Source organism: Nipponia nippon, unplaced genomic scaffold, assembly GCF_047370975.1.
Source record: "Nipponia nippon isolate SJK-2023a ecotype South Korea unplaced genomic scaffold, ASM4737097v1 scaffold_3, whole genome shotgun sequence".
NCBI classification, from domain to species: domain Eukaryota; kingdom Metazoa; phylum Chordata; class Aves; order Pelecaniformes; family Threskiornithidae; genus Nipponia; species Nipponia nippon.
The window spans coordinates 17748251-17761567 of NW_028262347.1; the positions used below are offsets into that span (position 1 = coordinate 17748251).

A 13317-nucleotide genomic window follows, 5' to 3' on the forward strand; every position below is an offset into this window, starting at 1 on the left:
GGCACGGCCTCGGCGGCGGACGGGCACCTGCTGCCGCCCTCGCCCGCAGCGGGCAGCGGCGCCGCGCTTTGTCCGGGGCTGAGCGGGGCGCGCCCGGCCCCGGCGGCGCCCGGCCCAGCGCAGCCCAGCGACCGGCGGCTCTCGGGGCGTCGCCTGGCTCCGGCGGCCTGGGCACGGCGGGGAGCGTGAATGAGAGTTTGCTCCGATTTACGAGCAGGGTGAGTGCCCCGCCGGGCCGCCTCTGGCGCGGCGGGGAATAATAATAATAATAATAATAATTTTTTTTTTTTTTGTCCGAGCCTTTCCGCCCCCAGCCCGGTGCCGACTTCCCCGGGCCGGGGCGGCGGGGACCCGCGGGCTGGGGGCCGGGCGCGCCCCCTCACGCCGGGGCAGGGCTGCTGCGGGGCGCGGTGCCTCCCGCCGGGCCGGGCCGGGCCGGGCCGGGCAGGGCCCGCCGCCCCCCGGGACGGGGCTGCTGCCCCCGTTCCTTCCCTCGCCTTTTGTTCGGCTCTCCCGGGGCTGGGGGCGGCCCGGGGGGCGGCGGGGGGAGCTCGGCCGGTGGCTCAGCCTCTCTGGGCCTTCTTCGTCCCTCCGCGGGAAACGTGAGACCGTCCCCGCGGGCGCCGGGGGTGCCCGGCTGCCCCCGTCCCTTCCTCCGGGGGCTGAGGGGCCGCTCCGCTCTGCTCCCCGCGCCCCCCGGCAGGGAGGCGCCGTCCCGGGCTGCGGGGCCGGGCGTGCATCGCCGCCGGCGGCCGGGTGAGATGCGGAGCCGGGGGTGACGGGCCGTAGTAAACACGGCGTGTGTAGGATGGCGGTGAACCGGGTAAAGGTCACATCTTGCTGTACAAACGCAGCTCGTCCCAGCTGGCCTCCCGAGTTGTCGTTGTTTTCTCGGGGACCGTGTTGTGGCCGCCGGTGCGCTGTCCCCGCCCGGACCTGCTCCTGCCTTCCCGCCGCCCTGCAACGGGCTTTGATCGTGGTGGTGTTTCCTACAGCTGCTTGCAGGGATCTCCCTTGGCGGGGGGGGGCAGTGCGAGCTGCCCCGCACCCCTCCCGTACCGGCCGGGATGGCGTCTGGGTGGCATCCGATTTGGAAATAAGACCTGGGAATGTGGTTTCTGTTGTGAGGTTTGCATTTTGAGCTTTAGCTGAGCCTGGCTGAACTAGGGGCTGGCCGCATGTTCAAATTAAATGGTAGCCGATCCCTCAAAGTGTGCAGTGGCTGGGTGCGTCTTGATGTGGAGCGATGAGGCACGGGAGTGTTGGAGGAGTAGGAGCAGAGAAATGCTGCTGGAGAGCTTACTTTCAAGGAGACTGGGAGGATGGCAGAGCCGCGGTGCTGGCTAAATGGCTGATTTACAGTCCAAGCTGTCAACCCGGACTCCTTCAGAAAAGCTCAGGTAGGTGTGCATGTGTTTTGTGAGCCTCCTGCGTGCTTCTGAGGGTCGTCGCTGGGCTTAAATGCACATATGGGGAAAACGGGAAAATAACAGCTTTTTGTCATGTTTTTGTGTCATGCTTCCTTGCTGCAGCGTTTTAGATTGAATAGATGTGGTACTGTTAAGCTTGTGTGAATGTGGAATGAATGACGGACAAGTTCTCGGGTATCGCATTTCCAGTGGTGGTTGAGATGTGGGTGGGGAGGGGAAATATTTAATAAAGTAGGGATCCCAGGTGCCTGTGCTCTGCGTTATCTGACAGTATCCTGCCTTAGTTTTTAACATGTGATAAGTAGTTTCGTTCCTCAGAATTAGAAGTGTGAGCTGTCTTAAACCTTTTTTTTTAAAAATGCCATGTCTAGTTACCAAGTGCCATCTAGTTATCTAGTTATTCAAAAAGGGAGGGCTTTTTTTAGTCCTAGTCAGTGTTCTTCTGAAGCTGACATTTCAGCTGCTAGCTGTGAAACTGGTAAAATATAAAACTAATTGATGGTGTTATGATACCAAATTGTGCAAATATCCCTGAAAGCCTGAGTTATGTTTTACTCTTTTTCATGTGGTGGCCACAAGTATGTTTGGCTCATCCCTCTGCCATAATAAAGGCGGTTTTGGGTTGAGATGCCAGACTGAGTTGAAGATGAGCCATGTCGTGTTTCCAGCTCTGCAGGTAAGCTCTCGGAGGTGGTTTTGGCAGGTGGGACTAACCTGAGCTGAAGTGTCAGACTGATGGGTTTGGGTTTTTTTTCTCTTTTAACTGTGGCACTAGTGAGACCTGGTCTGCTCAGCACGTCCTGGGTCAGGCGGTGGCTGTTGAGCGGCACGGGGGAGGCGGCTGCTGCTTGGACGTGTGTGTGCCGCTCCTTGGCACGGTGCGGCTTCTGCTCTGGGTGAAGGCATCACCCAGGCTTTGACCTCCCTCCCGGCCTGCCCGCCTTGTCCGCGTCGCTGTGGCCTGGTGACCTGACGTCAGTGCCAGTGGGGGAGGGAGGAATTAAGGGCAGCAGCTGGGAAAAGCCTGTCCTGGCTCCGCTCTTCGGTGGGACCCGGTGTTGGAGAGACTGGCAGAGGGGAGATTCCGATTGAGGAGGCAAAATCAGGGGGCTGACACGCAGCCCTGTGATCTTCCTGGCTGGAAACTAATTCCCGGTGATTTACAGCAGGTAGCCAATGCAGAAGCTGTTCCCTGGCCCTACCCCTTCTCCTCCTCCCGGTGTGTGATAGTCACAGCTTGTAGGAACTGAAGTTCGTTATAAGAGTGAATGGCTGGGGCAATATCGAATGCTAAAGAGATTCAGTGTTGTTTGAGACCTGGGGAAAAAAGAAAGAAACAACTTTAATATTTTATTTTGTGAAGGTAACTTCTGCAGTGTCTGAGAAGTGATTAGCGCTGCTGTTAAAGGTCAGGTATACTTCTGGGGTATGGAACATTGTCTGTGGATACACATGGCATACATACATGTGATACTACATATATGTGTTGTGTCTTCAGCATCGTTCTGATACTTAAGTGTTCACTCCTTAATACAGAGACTTCAAAGCTAAGGAGGACCGTTAACTGTTTGATCCTCAAAGCGATGACAGATCTGTTGGAAAATTAACAAAGACCCCATTTCACCTCATTTTGTCTGCTGAATAAGTCATGCTTTGGTTTTTGACTTGGTCACCCCCAAATCCATAGGGATTCTTGAAGATATGAGACTGTGTTTTGTGTAACAGATGGTCCTCCTATTTCCTGATGTTTTGTTTCTTACAGGTCTGGAAAATAAATGCTATTCAGGAATGCCTGAGTCAAGGGCAACATGTACCTTGCTGAATTTTTTGGGTTAAAGCTATGTAGCTATTCAATGACTTGTTCCGGTCCCTTCCTCCCTCTCCTTACCCCCAGTATTTATCAGGCCTAGCAGTGATACTCTCTAACTTCGAAGTCCCCAAAGCCCTGGCTATTACCAAAATACTCAGTCTTATGTGCAGAAAAATCTGCCGTCCCGAACTGGAGTCTCACTTGTCCAAACCTGACCATGTCAGGCCCAAATAAAGTACACAGTTTTCTAGCTTTATCCTGTAACACTGTTTTCTTTTCTTTCCTACATAGATTTTTCTCAGCTAAATAATATCTGCATGGCAGCATCCATGCTAGGAGGAGATACGACTTCCTCTAATGTGTTATTTTTATGACACAGAGTTTGATCAGAGGGAAAGCTTTTGACAGTAAGTGCTTAATCAGGGTCTTCCAAAAGAGGTTCTCTCTCTGCCCACTGCCCTGGCCTTGCATGGTGGCAGGTTAATCCGTGAAACAATCTGTGCAGAGAAATACAGCCGTCAAACATAGCTTTTGGGTCGTAATGTTGGGTGGTTCCAGGGTTTATGTGTTCTGATCTTTCAAGTTTTTGAACAAATGCAAGTTTTCTCCTTTCATCTTATGGTCATTGTCATTGATATGGGACGGACACACACACACACAAAACAAAGAAGTTACGCCTTTTCCTAGGAGGTCAGAATTTATTAAAACAGTTATAGTTCAGTGGTGAACTCACCTTAAAATTTAATGAGTTAGTGCTGCTTTTTGTTATGACATAACAAAATGAAGTAAGGAGTCTTTGAAGCCACTTCAGACTTCATAAATATTAACAGGCTCTGCAGTCTTCACAGAGAGTAAGTTCTGGATGTTTTTTCTTCACCTTAATAGTGCAGTTTCTTCTGCACAGTAAATCTTCTTGTCTTGACTAAACTGAAAGAGCAGTTATCAGAAGCAAACCAAAAAAACTGTATTTGTGGTTAGGAGCGCTCTTGCTGGTTTTCCCCTCCTCTCCTTCACACCCAATACTTTCTCCTGGTGCACGCTCTGGTAGCAGTAAATTTAATTCCATGACTTACAAGACCAGATCTTCAGAGGTGCTTAAATGATTGAAGACGCAGTTTTTTGCTTCTGAGAATAGTGGAAGGTAAAGATTCCCAACGTGTTCAGCTGCATTTGAAAAATCTTTTCTACTTGCATCTTGGGTCACCATACGTGTTTAATACTTGCCTGTGTTAATGAGGAAGAAAAACGCTGGCAGTGTTTTCTAAACATGCCTTGAGAACACTTAAAATCGTCTCTTTTAGTTTAAAAGCTACGTCTGCATCTTAATGGAAACTGAAATACTGTTTAGTTGCAGCTTCTTACAAATCCCAAGTTAATGCGGCAGGTTCCTTGTGATGGTCTGTGAGGAACACATCACCTCTTCTAGATACACAGGTTAACAAGAATGCATCAAACTTGTAAAACGTGTTGTAGGTGTCTCATCAGTGACTGAAGAGAACTTTTATTTCACAGAATCACAGAAGGGCTGAGGTTGGGAGGAATCTCTGGAGATCATCTGGTCCAACCCTCTGCTCAAGCAGGGCCACTTAGAGCAGGTTGCCCAGGCCCGTGGCCAGACAGCTTTTGAATATCTCCAAGGATGGAGATGCCACAACCTCCCTGGGTAACCTGTGCCAGTGCTCGGTCACCCCTCACAGTGCAAAAGTGTTTCCTGATGTTCAGAGGGAACCTCCTGTGCTTCGGTCTGTGCCCATTGCCTCTGGTCCTGTCACTGGGCACCACTGGGAAGAGCCCAGCTCTGTCCTCTTTGTACCCTCCCTTCAGGTATTTATATATATTTACAAGATCCCTGCCTTGAGCCTTCTCTTCTCCATCTGAACAGTCCCAGCTCTCTTGGCCTTTCCTCACAGGAGAGATGCTCCAGTCCCTTCATGGCCCTTCATTGGACTCTCTTCAGTATGTCCATGTCTCTCTTGTACTGGGGAGCCCCAGAACTGGACCCAGTACTCCAGCTGTGGCCTCACATTTCTCAGTATGCTGTAAAAATAAGAAACTTCTAAAGTAAATTTTGAGCATGTTGTTACAGGATGCAGGACCGAAAGGTCACTTTGGTGCTGTAAGTCACTGGTGCAGCTTCTCTGGGTACTTTTGCTCTTCCACAGGAGCTGATGTTCCTTGTTAAAAAACACCAAACGCTTCAGCGTTTTCCTGATCCCATCAATGCAGGCTTTGACAACTCTTTTGACCTGTGATTAAGGGATTTGTGACGAGGTTTGCTGGCTACACATGCCTAATAAGTGTAGTCATTTAGATGCTGAGTCACATGGGTGCGTGTGTTTCTTGGGGTGCGCTCATACAGACTACTGTCTGAAACAGAGCTCGTTTCGGTTTTAAGTGAATGCTTGCTTCCATTTGTGAGGGCACGTCCTTGCGGTGGGCTGGTTCGGTTCTCCAGCAGCCGTCCCGTGCTGCGTTGTGCTCCGTCGGGGCTGACCTGCCTTTCTACGCTGCACTTTCTATGTTACTGTGGTTCCCTTGTGACGTGCCTGAAGGTGAGCATCTGTCTTACAAACTAAAACTGAGTGAAGTTCGGATGCTTTCTTATTCTGCCACATCTGTTTTGTATGCTTATATGGGTAACTCCGTAGTTGATGTTAAACATAGAATTTGTAAACAGGGTTTTCATTTTTAGGTCAACGCTTCAGGTGCAGAATAAAACTGTTAGTGTAATGCCCGTAACACTGCTCATGAGCAGGAGAGAGGAGAATAAGAAAAAGGCATAAAGCACAAAATATCACTTTATCCTTGGGATTCTCATCACACTCTGTGGGAGGGGACACTCTCATTTCTTGACCATTGCGTGTCCCTTCCTGTATATCTAGATGTGTGTAGTTGGTTAAGATTTTTTTTAAGTTTCTTAAAGAATATGGCAAAATTATATGGAAAAAGCAGTTAGCAGTTGATTGCCTTCTCTATGTCCAAATACAATGGTTAATAGACGCATTTTAAATTTCCATAGTACTCCCCTGAAAGTAACTGCACAACATGAGAGATCTATACTTACCTTAATTAAAGAGAACAAAGCCGTGCACTCCATGCTGGCCTGATGTATGCAATTAGTGACTGAGTGCAATTAGGTTCCAACTGCTAAAACTGTCTTAGAGCTCTCGATAGGACTGTCAGCAGTTTGTATTAGTATCTGGCATTACTAATGCTTGGCATTTTTTACCATGTTGTAAAAGCCACTTGTTCCTTCAATATTCATTTCGGGTATCAGGTTACTTATATACAGAACGCTTCAAATTCACTGGTTTGGAAACCGACCAGTTCTCAGAGACTGAAAATCAGTACCAGGTTTTTCAATGAAGGATACACGAACGGCTTTAGATGCTCAAAGCAGGGTTTATTTCATAACCTGAAGTTTATCATTAGCTTAAATTTTGAAAAGCGGCTTCTTCAATTAGAAATGTGTATGCAAAAGAGAACTTCTTAAAAGAGTTTTAGCTCTAATGCTGTCTTCAGAAAAAAGTCCTCCAGCCTTTCACCGTGGATTTTACTACCTGAGGTTCTACGTTCCTTCTACATTCAGGAAATGGTTTGTGCGTTTTTCTTCCCCTCTCTCTGGATCTCATCTCTGCATTCCCAGGTGTACACAGTAACTGCATTTTAAAATAACTTGATGCACTTTTCAAGGTTAACAGCGTGTTGTAATTCCTGGGGAAATGCAGCAGGGCTAGAGAGAGGCATGTGGATTTATAACCGTCAGCAGTATTTAAGCAGTGTCATAACCATAGGGCTGGGGAAATGTGAAGCCTCTAGAGAAGGATCTCTTAAAACGTAGTTTGAAGGCCATGCATAGCCCATGATACTGCATTATGAGCCTGACGGGGATATCTTTTTTCCATCTTGCTTTTCGTAGAGCCAGCTGATGTCTGTAGTTGTACAGCTTCAGGGTCCTTCCTGGTTATGTTAGGACTGATGGGAGTGTCTAAGCCCTGTAATTTACTCAAGATCTGAGTCTAGGGAGCCATACAGTTGTGTGCTTTGGGCACAAGCTGCTTTCCCAGACACTCCTGTAGTAGTGTGACCAGTACCAGTATTGGGGTTTGTTCCAGGGACAACATGCTCCCAGAAACTGCGTGAGTTTATGCTTTCTGGGTTGGCTGGAGGGGCTGGCATGCCTAATTCGAGTCATAGAGATCTGAGCAGCAGAAAAGAGATCAGTCTGAAAATATCCATAACCCTGTTCTGGGAGTGAAGGGACCAGTAGCCTGGGCTCTGAGCATTTTGTAAGGTACATGACTATTGCAACAAGGTACCACATTGCAACGGGAGAAAAATAGCATGTTCAGCACCTGAAGATGAAATGCTGTGTACCTTCGGTGTGATGTTCGTTGCACTTACGTGGCCTTGATGAACACAACTTTAGCTACCTGATCCAAAACCAAGCTGCAAGATGATCTGTAGTCTGGGATCCTATCTCTGAACTCACTTTTGGGTTTGGGACTTTCTTCATCTTCCCTCTTGCTCGCCTTTTCCCTTGTGAGACAGGGAGTAATGCCGAGGGAGTTGCCTGCACGTACCATCCTTGAAGATCCTGGCTGCTTCCCCTTGCTGTGTGTAGCCGAGAGGTTCAATTCCCAGCAGCTGCCATCCTGTTTGTGCGGGCCAAAGGTAGCTGTGAAGCATGGGACCTGAGAGCAGCAAAACGTCCAAAGCATCCTTGTGTGACTAACACTAGGGTGACTTCGGACTGTGATCATCAGATACTAGTAAAAACCAGCTCTGTAGACTACTAAGTCTTACATCAGCTTGCAAGGATCACGTCATCGGAAGGAGTAGGAATAAGTGGAGTCTATATAACTATGTTCTTTTTGTAGTCTGACTTTTCAAAGCATTAAACCACTTCTAGGCCTTATTCCAGTTTGATTAACTTCATAGTTCTTTGCACTTCTGCAGTGCTTTTATCCAAGATCTTCACGCTCCTCTTAATAGCTAATCTACAAAGCAACCCAAAAGATATTGCCGAGTGTCTGAGATCACCTTTTGTACGAAAACGTAGTGCGGCTTGGTTTTGTGTAAGACCCTGCGTGGTCTCAGCAGCTCCACGGGATCACCTGGGATCATGCAATGAGGAATGTCCTTCCCAACAAGCCGTGGAGCATCTGGCTGGAGACACTGATCCTTTGAGAGAACTGCCAGCTGCTACAGGGCGCTGTGCTCCTAAGATTTTCCTCAGCTGTGAGAGCTTCCTGGAAACTTGCAGTAATTAAAACTAACGTCAAGAGTTTGCAAAACACTGCAGAAATGAGGACTGTGGTCTCTTTCAGATTATCTGGATCTAGCCTTGTTTTGCTTCAGAGAAACATTCTGAATATAAAGCTTTTGATACTCCTAAAAGGGTCTGGGCCTACTTTGAAGGATTTTGCCTTCTCTCCCCAGCGGAGTTGCTTACCGGACAGATGAATGTACGCACACTCAACAGCTCTTATTTTTACTTTCTGTTATGGGAATAACCAAGCAAAGTGGGATAGTTCTGACTTCCCCAGAAAACTGTGTTAGGAAACATTTTTACAGCAAATACACTGTTTCTAAAGCTACTTCTGCTTCTTTCCTGTTTCTTCCAGTAGCAACCTTTCCCCAGTTTGAGGGCTCTGCCAACAACGATTTCCTCTAACGCTGGGTCACTTATCCCTCTATAACAACACAGTGAAAACAAGTGAGGCACAAATACCATTTCTTGGACGATTTTACAGGAGGAATGTGGAGCTCACTTTGCGTAGCAGTTTGACTTTGCCTGGTGAAGCTCTCTGGCCCTCGGCAGTCCTCTTTGAAGCAGAGGCAGGGACAGCATATGCTTTTTGAATGAGAAGCAATAATCGGCATTTTCAGTCCGGTTTTCCTGGTGGAATGCAAGCCTGGCTGTGTGCAGTGTCCGCTTCGGATTTCACTTGGATGCATACAGCTATCCTGGTTGGAGACAATGGGATCTATTCAAAAGTAATTTTCTGTTTTGTTGTTAATACTTTGAAATTGCATAAATATTTTTGTCTTTAGAGATAAGCTTGAAGTATTAAGCTGCTGTCTGTGACTCATTAGTCTACTGTTGGTGACAGTTTATTGTCTTTGTTAAATCATGGAAAATCTGTCCATGCAGTTTGTATTCCTTATTGTCTGAAGCACACTATATCTGTTTATCTTCCCTTGAAGGTGGCTTTCTTCTCAGCTGGCTGAGAGCTCATCACAATATCTGAGAGCTAGCATGGAAGTACAGCAGACCTCACTCATTGTGCAAAAAATTTCATATGCGTATTTAACTGTTGAACGATTGTGTTAGATGAGTTTTGGAAAGACTACATGGACTGACTGATTTAATTGCTATGAAGTTAATACTGCATTCTTGTAAAAGTCAGAAGAAGAGTAGGTAAAGACGGATGTACTTACTGGAAATGCTAAGGAGGGGCTGGACCTTGAAGATGACTGTCTGACCACAGATTGCTTGTTATCTGAAATGGGAGATGGAAACCGTGTTTAGGAAGCAGATGCATCACTGGTGTTTCTGAAGGGTGGAGGAAATGCCAGATGCCAACTCTTGAAGTAGATTAGCTACAAGCATGCAGATTTTCTTTCTTACAAGTTGATAATCATTTGAAATAACTTCTTTTTCTTTTAAAATAAAAATTAACCAGTAGATTCAACTCTTAAAGTAAAAGTTTTTTGCAAAATGCAGTCATAACTAGTAACCTGAGTATTTTCACTGGGGCGTGGGGGAGAGCAAAGCACTCTGCCTGGCAAGGTGGAAAGGAAAGCTCGCCTGGTAGCCAGTCTGCTAAAGAAACCACCTTTATTTAAAGGTATTCAGTTGCGTGAGGTTCAGTAGTTCTGTCATTCCTGCAGGGAGACAGCTTCTTCTGTCCCCTATGTGCTCTTGTATGCATCCTCGTGTAGGAACACCAGTATGAAGTGGTCTGACCTCTTCTGTAGCCTTGTTAATTTGTATACCAAATCCCAAGACTTCTTTTTGTATGCGTTTGGGCTCTTAGTCAAAGGTCTTAGGGCTGGTTATATACAAATCAGACCCAGCTTTCCCATCTTACTGTTTATTGTGATTCCTGGGCACCCAGAAACCTTTCCAATTACTGGAAAACAGTCTTCTAGTTCAGAAAAACTTGCTTTCATGTCTTCTGGGTTGTGTGGCTGCCTCTTCTGAAGGAGAGGTTGTAGCAGGCTGTGTTTTTTATTCTGCTTGTTGCAATACAGCTCTTGGAGGCCTGACGCCTCTGATATGCTTTGGGGCATCAAAGTTGAATGCAGCAATAAAAACCCATAACAGTCCTTGATTAAAACTGCTGTTTAGTTTCTGAAGATTTTGGACTACCCAATAAATGGAAGCGTTTGTCAGGAGTATCGGTAGGATATGAACTATCCCTTTATTGTGTATTTACAGATTTTCTTTTCACCCTAAAGACAGCCTGTCCCTGTTCCTTGTCATCTCATCTTCCATGACTTAGGTCTTGCTTAGAACAGACTCCCATTTACAGCCATCCAAGTCCCTGCTAAAGTTTAGTCAGCCTGCCTAGATCTGCAGCTGAAGGCCCCAGATGCCTGCAACAAAGAAATCCAAAGATGTCATCAGATGTCATCTTTCTTTTTCTTTTCTCTACCACTCCACCCCCCCCCCCCCCCCCCCCGCAAATTTGATGTTCTGTAGTTTGCTTTTGGGCACAGATGGGAGCCTCTTGGAATCCCTAAAATATTCAAGAATAATGTGGTATAATGTGGTTGGTTTGTGTTTGTTTGTTTTTCATATTTTTTTTTTTTACATCAATGGCAATTATATAAGCAAATCAGAGGTTAGTGGGAGTTCAGTGCTTGCTGGTCATTTGATTGTGGTCCTCTGGTCTTCAGCATGCTTCTGTCATTAATGCAAAAAAGTCTCGGAATTCCAAGTTTCCATGACTTTGAGAGACTGTGTCTGTTAAAACATTCGCGTAATGTAAACAAAGGGCTTGATATCCCCAAACCAGAATTCGAGCTTGATTGGTAATTAAACTTTTATGAACCTTCTTGAAAAGTGAAATCCATGCTTTAGTTTTAAAAATTCCAAGATTTAAATATGTGAATATTAATGAAGTAATTGGGAATAAGTTAGGGGTGGAAGAAGTCATGGTTAAGAGACTGACAGAAGTGTCAAAAATGTTGCTCTCTGCCTTCATTTCTACTCCTTCCCCCAGATTTTTTAGGGAGTTTTTGGGAGGGCTTTTGGAGGTCTGCGGGTGGTCTCTGGGCTTCAGCTGGTGACCTGGCCTCTCAATTTTGCTACGAGGCACTGGCTTCTCTCTGGCTTTGACTTGGAAAACAAACCATTTCTTAGGTGTGGGTGGATGAGAAAGGTGTGATCTCTACAGAAATCTCCTTTGTGAACTTGGGAAGCTTTGAAATGGGCACAGCTGAAGCGGTTTTACGATGGCAGGTGGGTGCGTGTGAGGAATAACGCTCCCTGCTCCTTCCTTTCCCACCCCAACCATAACTGATCAGAAAGATATACTGCATGTATATGACTCTTTTTCTTAAAGTACTTTGACCTTTGGACCTTTATCATTGCTAACTGAAGTATCATCATGGCATAAATAAACCCGTCAGCTCAAGTAGTGTAATTCTGGCCCTCATCCCAGTCTTAGGGGCAGACGTAAATGCCATTCTGTAGCTGGCTTTTAAGTTACTTGGTCTGGTTGAAATGACGACTGAAATAATCTTATTTCTTCTCCCTTGGTTTCTTCACTTCATTACTAAACTCTTCATCCTGCTATCTTTGTGTTAATTCAAATCTATTTCAAGTCTGAAGGCTCAGCGATGTGCCAGGTTGCTATTTACTGTCATTGGGTTTGTATCATTTTAGCAGCCTGACAGGCTTCGCAGTGTATTTGTGACATTTTCAGATGAGAAAATACTTTGTTTTGAAATAGTGCATGCAAAAAGTATGGTAGATCAGAGTGCTTGTACAGGCTTGGTTAATAAACTGAAGAGCTTAACACCATTGGATTCATAGGTTACCTAACGTTTGGGATCAAAAAACCAAACTGGCAGAGACTTTTTTTTCTGCCTCTTCCTTGTGGCCAGTACATCTCATGTTGAAACACGGTAGAAACCTTACTCATATGGCTCTATCAAGAGAGGAGCTGGCTTTTCTTGGAAGAAATGTCACTTAGCATGTAACTGTACTTTGGTGATGCTACCAACAGCAGGCTCCCCCTCGGCAGAGGAGGGGAGCTGGGTATGTTGATGTGCCCTGGTTTATTTAAAGGCTTGGTCTAAGATATCTTGTTCCAGTTGTTTTGAGCAGCTTCAAAAAGGTAGTTGTTAACTCCTGTATATATATATTTTTTTTTTTTTTTGCTATCTGCAGTTATGAGGCAATAGGATATAACAAGCACCATTAAAATGTTAATTTCCTACAAATATGGCCAAATGAGCAAGAGCTGGGCTAGTTTATGGTAACAGCTGGCTGGTTTACTTGTTAGGAAGAGGCTTTGTACCTTCCTTACAGACTTATGTAGTGCGTCATTTCTGTGTTTTCTTGAAATTGTGCAATTTTTTGTTTAGTTTTCCTCAACTCTATGCATGCTTTAAGGAAGCCTCAAAATTGCTCATAGAATATGGCTGCATATCTCTGTCTTTCGTCCCCTTTCCTCCATCAGTCACGCGCGCAGCCGTGTATGCCAAACTGCTGAAGGGGGACGGCCGAGCCGCTCTGTGCGCGTCTGGAGACGAGTGGGTTACGATTGCTGGCCGGACTTCATTTGTGGCAGTGTTGAGTGTTTTGAGTGATGAGTTATTTTGGTTTTGTTTGCAAAATGAAATTGGTTTCATGAACTAAGAAAATTTGGGAGAAAAGACAAGAATGCATGGGAAACTTAACTGGAGTAATGTTTTTTTTTGTTTGGGTTTTTTTTTTCTTCTTTTTTCCTTCCCTCCCATGTATTTCCCTATGAGTGTCTGACTCGCAGGCTCCGTCATTCTTTCTGAGGTTATTCCCCTTCCTGGCCTAGACCCACGCTGTCGTCCCCAATCTGTGAC

General features: G+C 46.1%; 1 protein-coding gene across 1 annotated transcript in view; it reads left to right on the forward strand.

Moving 5' to 3' along the window:
* Nucleotides 1-26: 26 nt before the first annotated feature.
* Nucleotides 27-13317, forward strand: part of GRAMD4 (GRAM domain containing 4) — an 84888-nt gene continuing 71597 nt past the window's right edge. The window contains exon 1 of the mRNA XM_087764832.1: nucleotides 27-218. Coding sequence (XP_087620958.1) covers nucleotides 190-218 — 29 coding nt within the window. The 5' untranslated portion in view covers nucleotides 27-189. The remainder of the gene's footprint in view (nucleotides 219-13317) is intronic.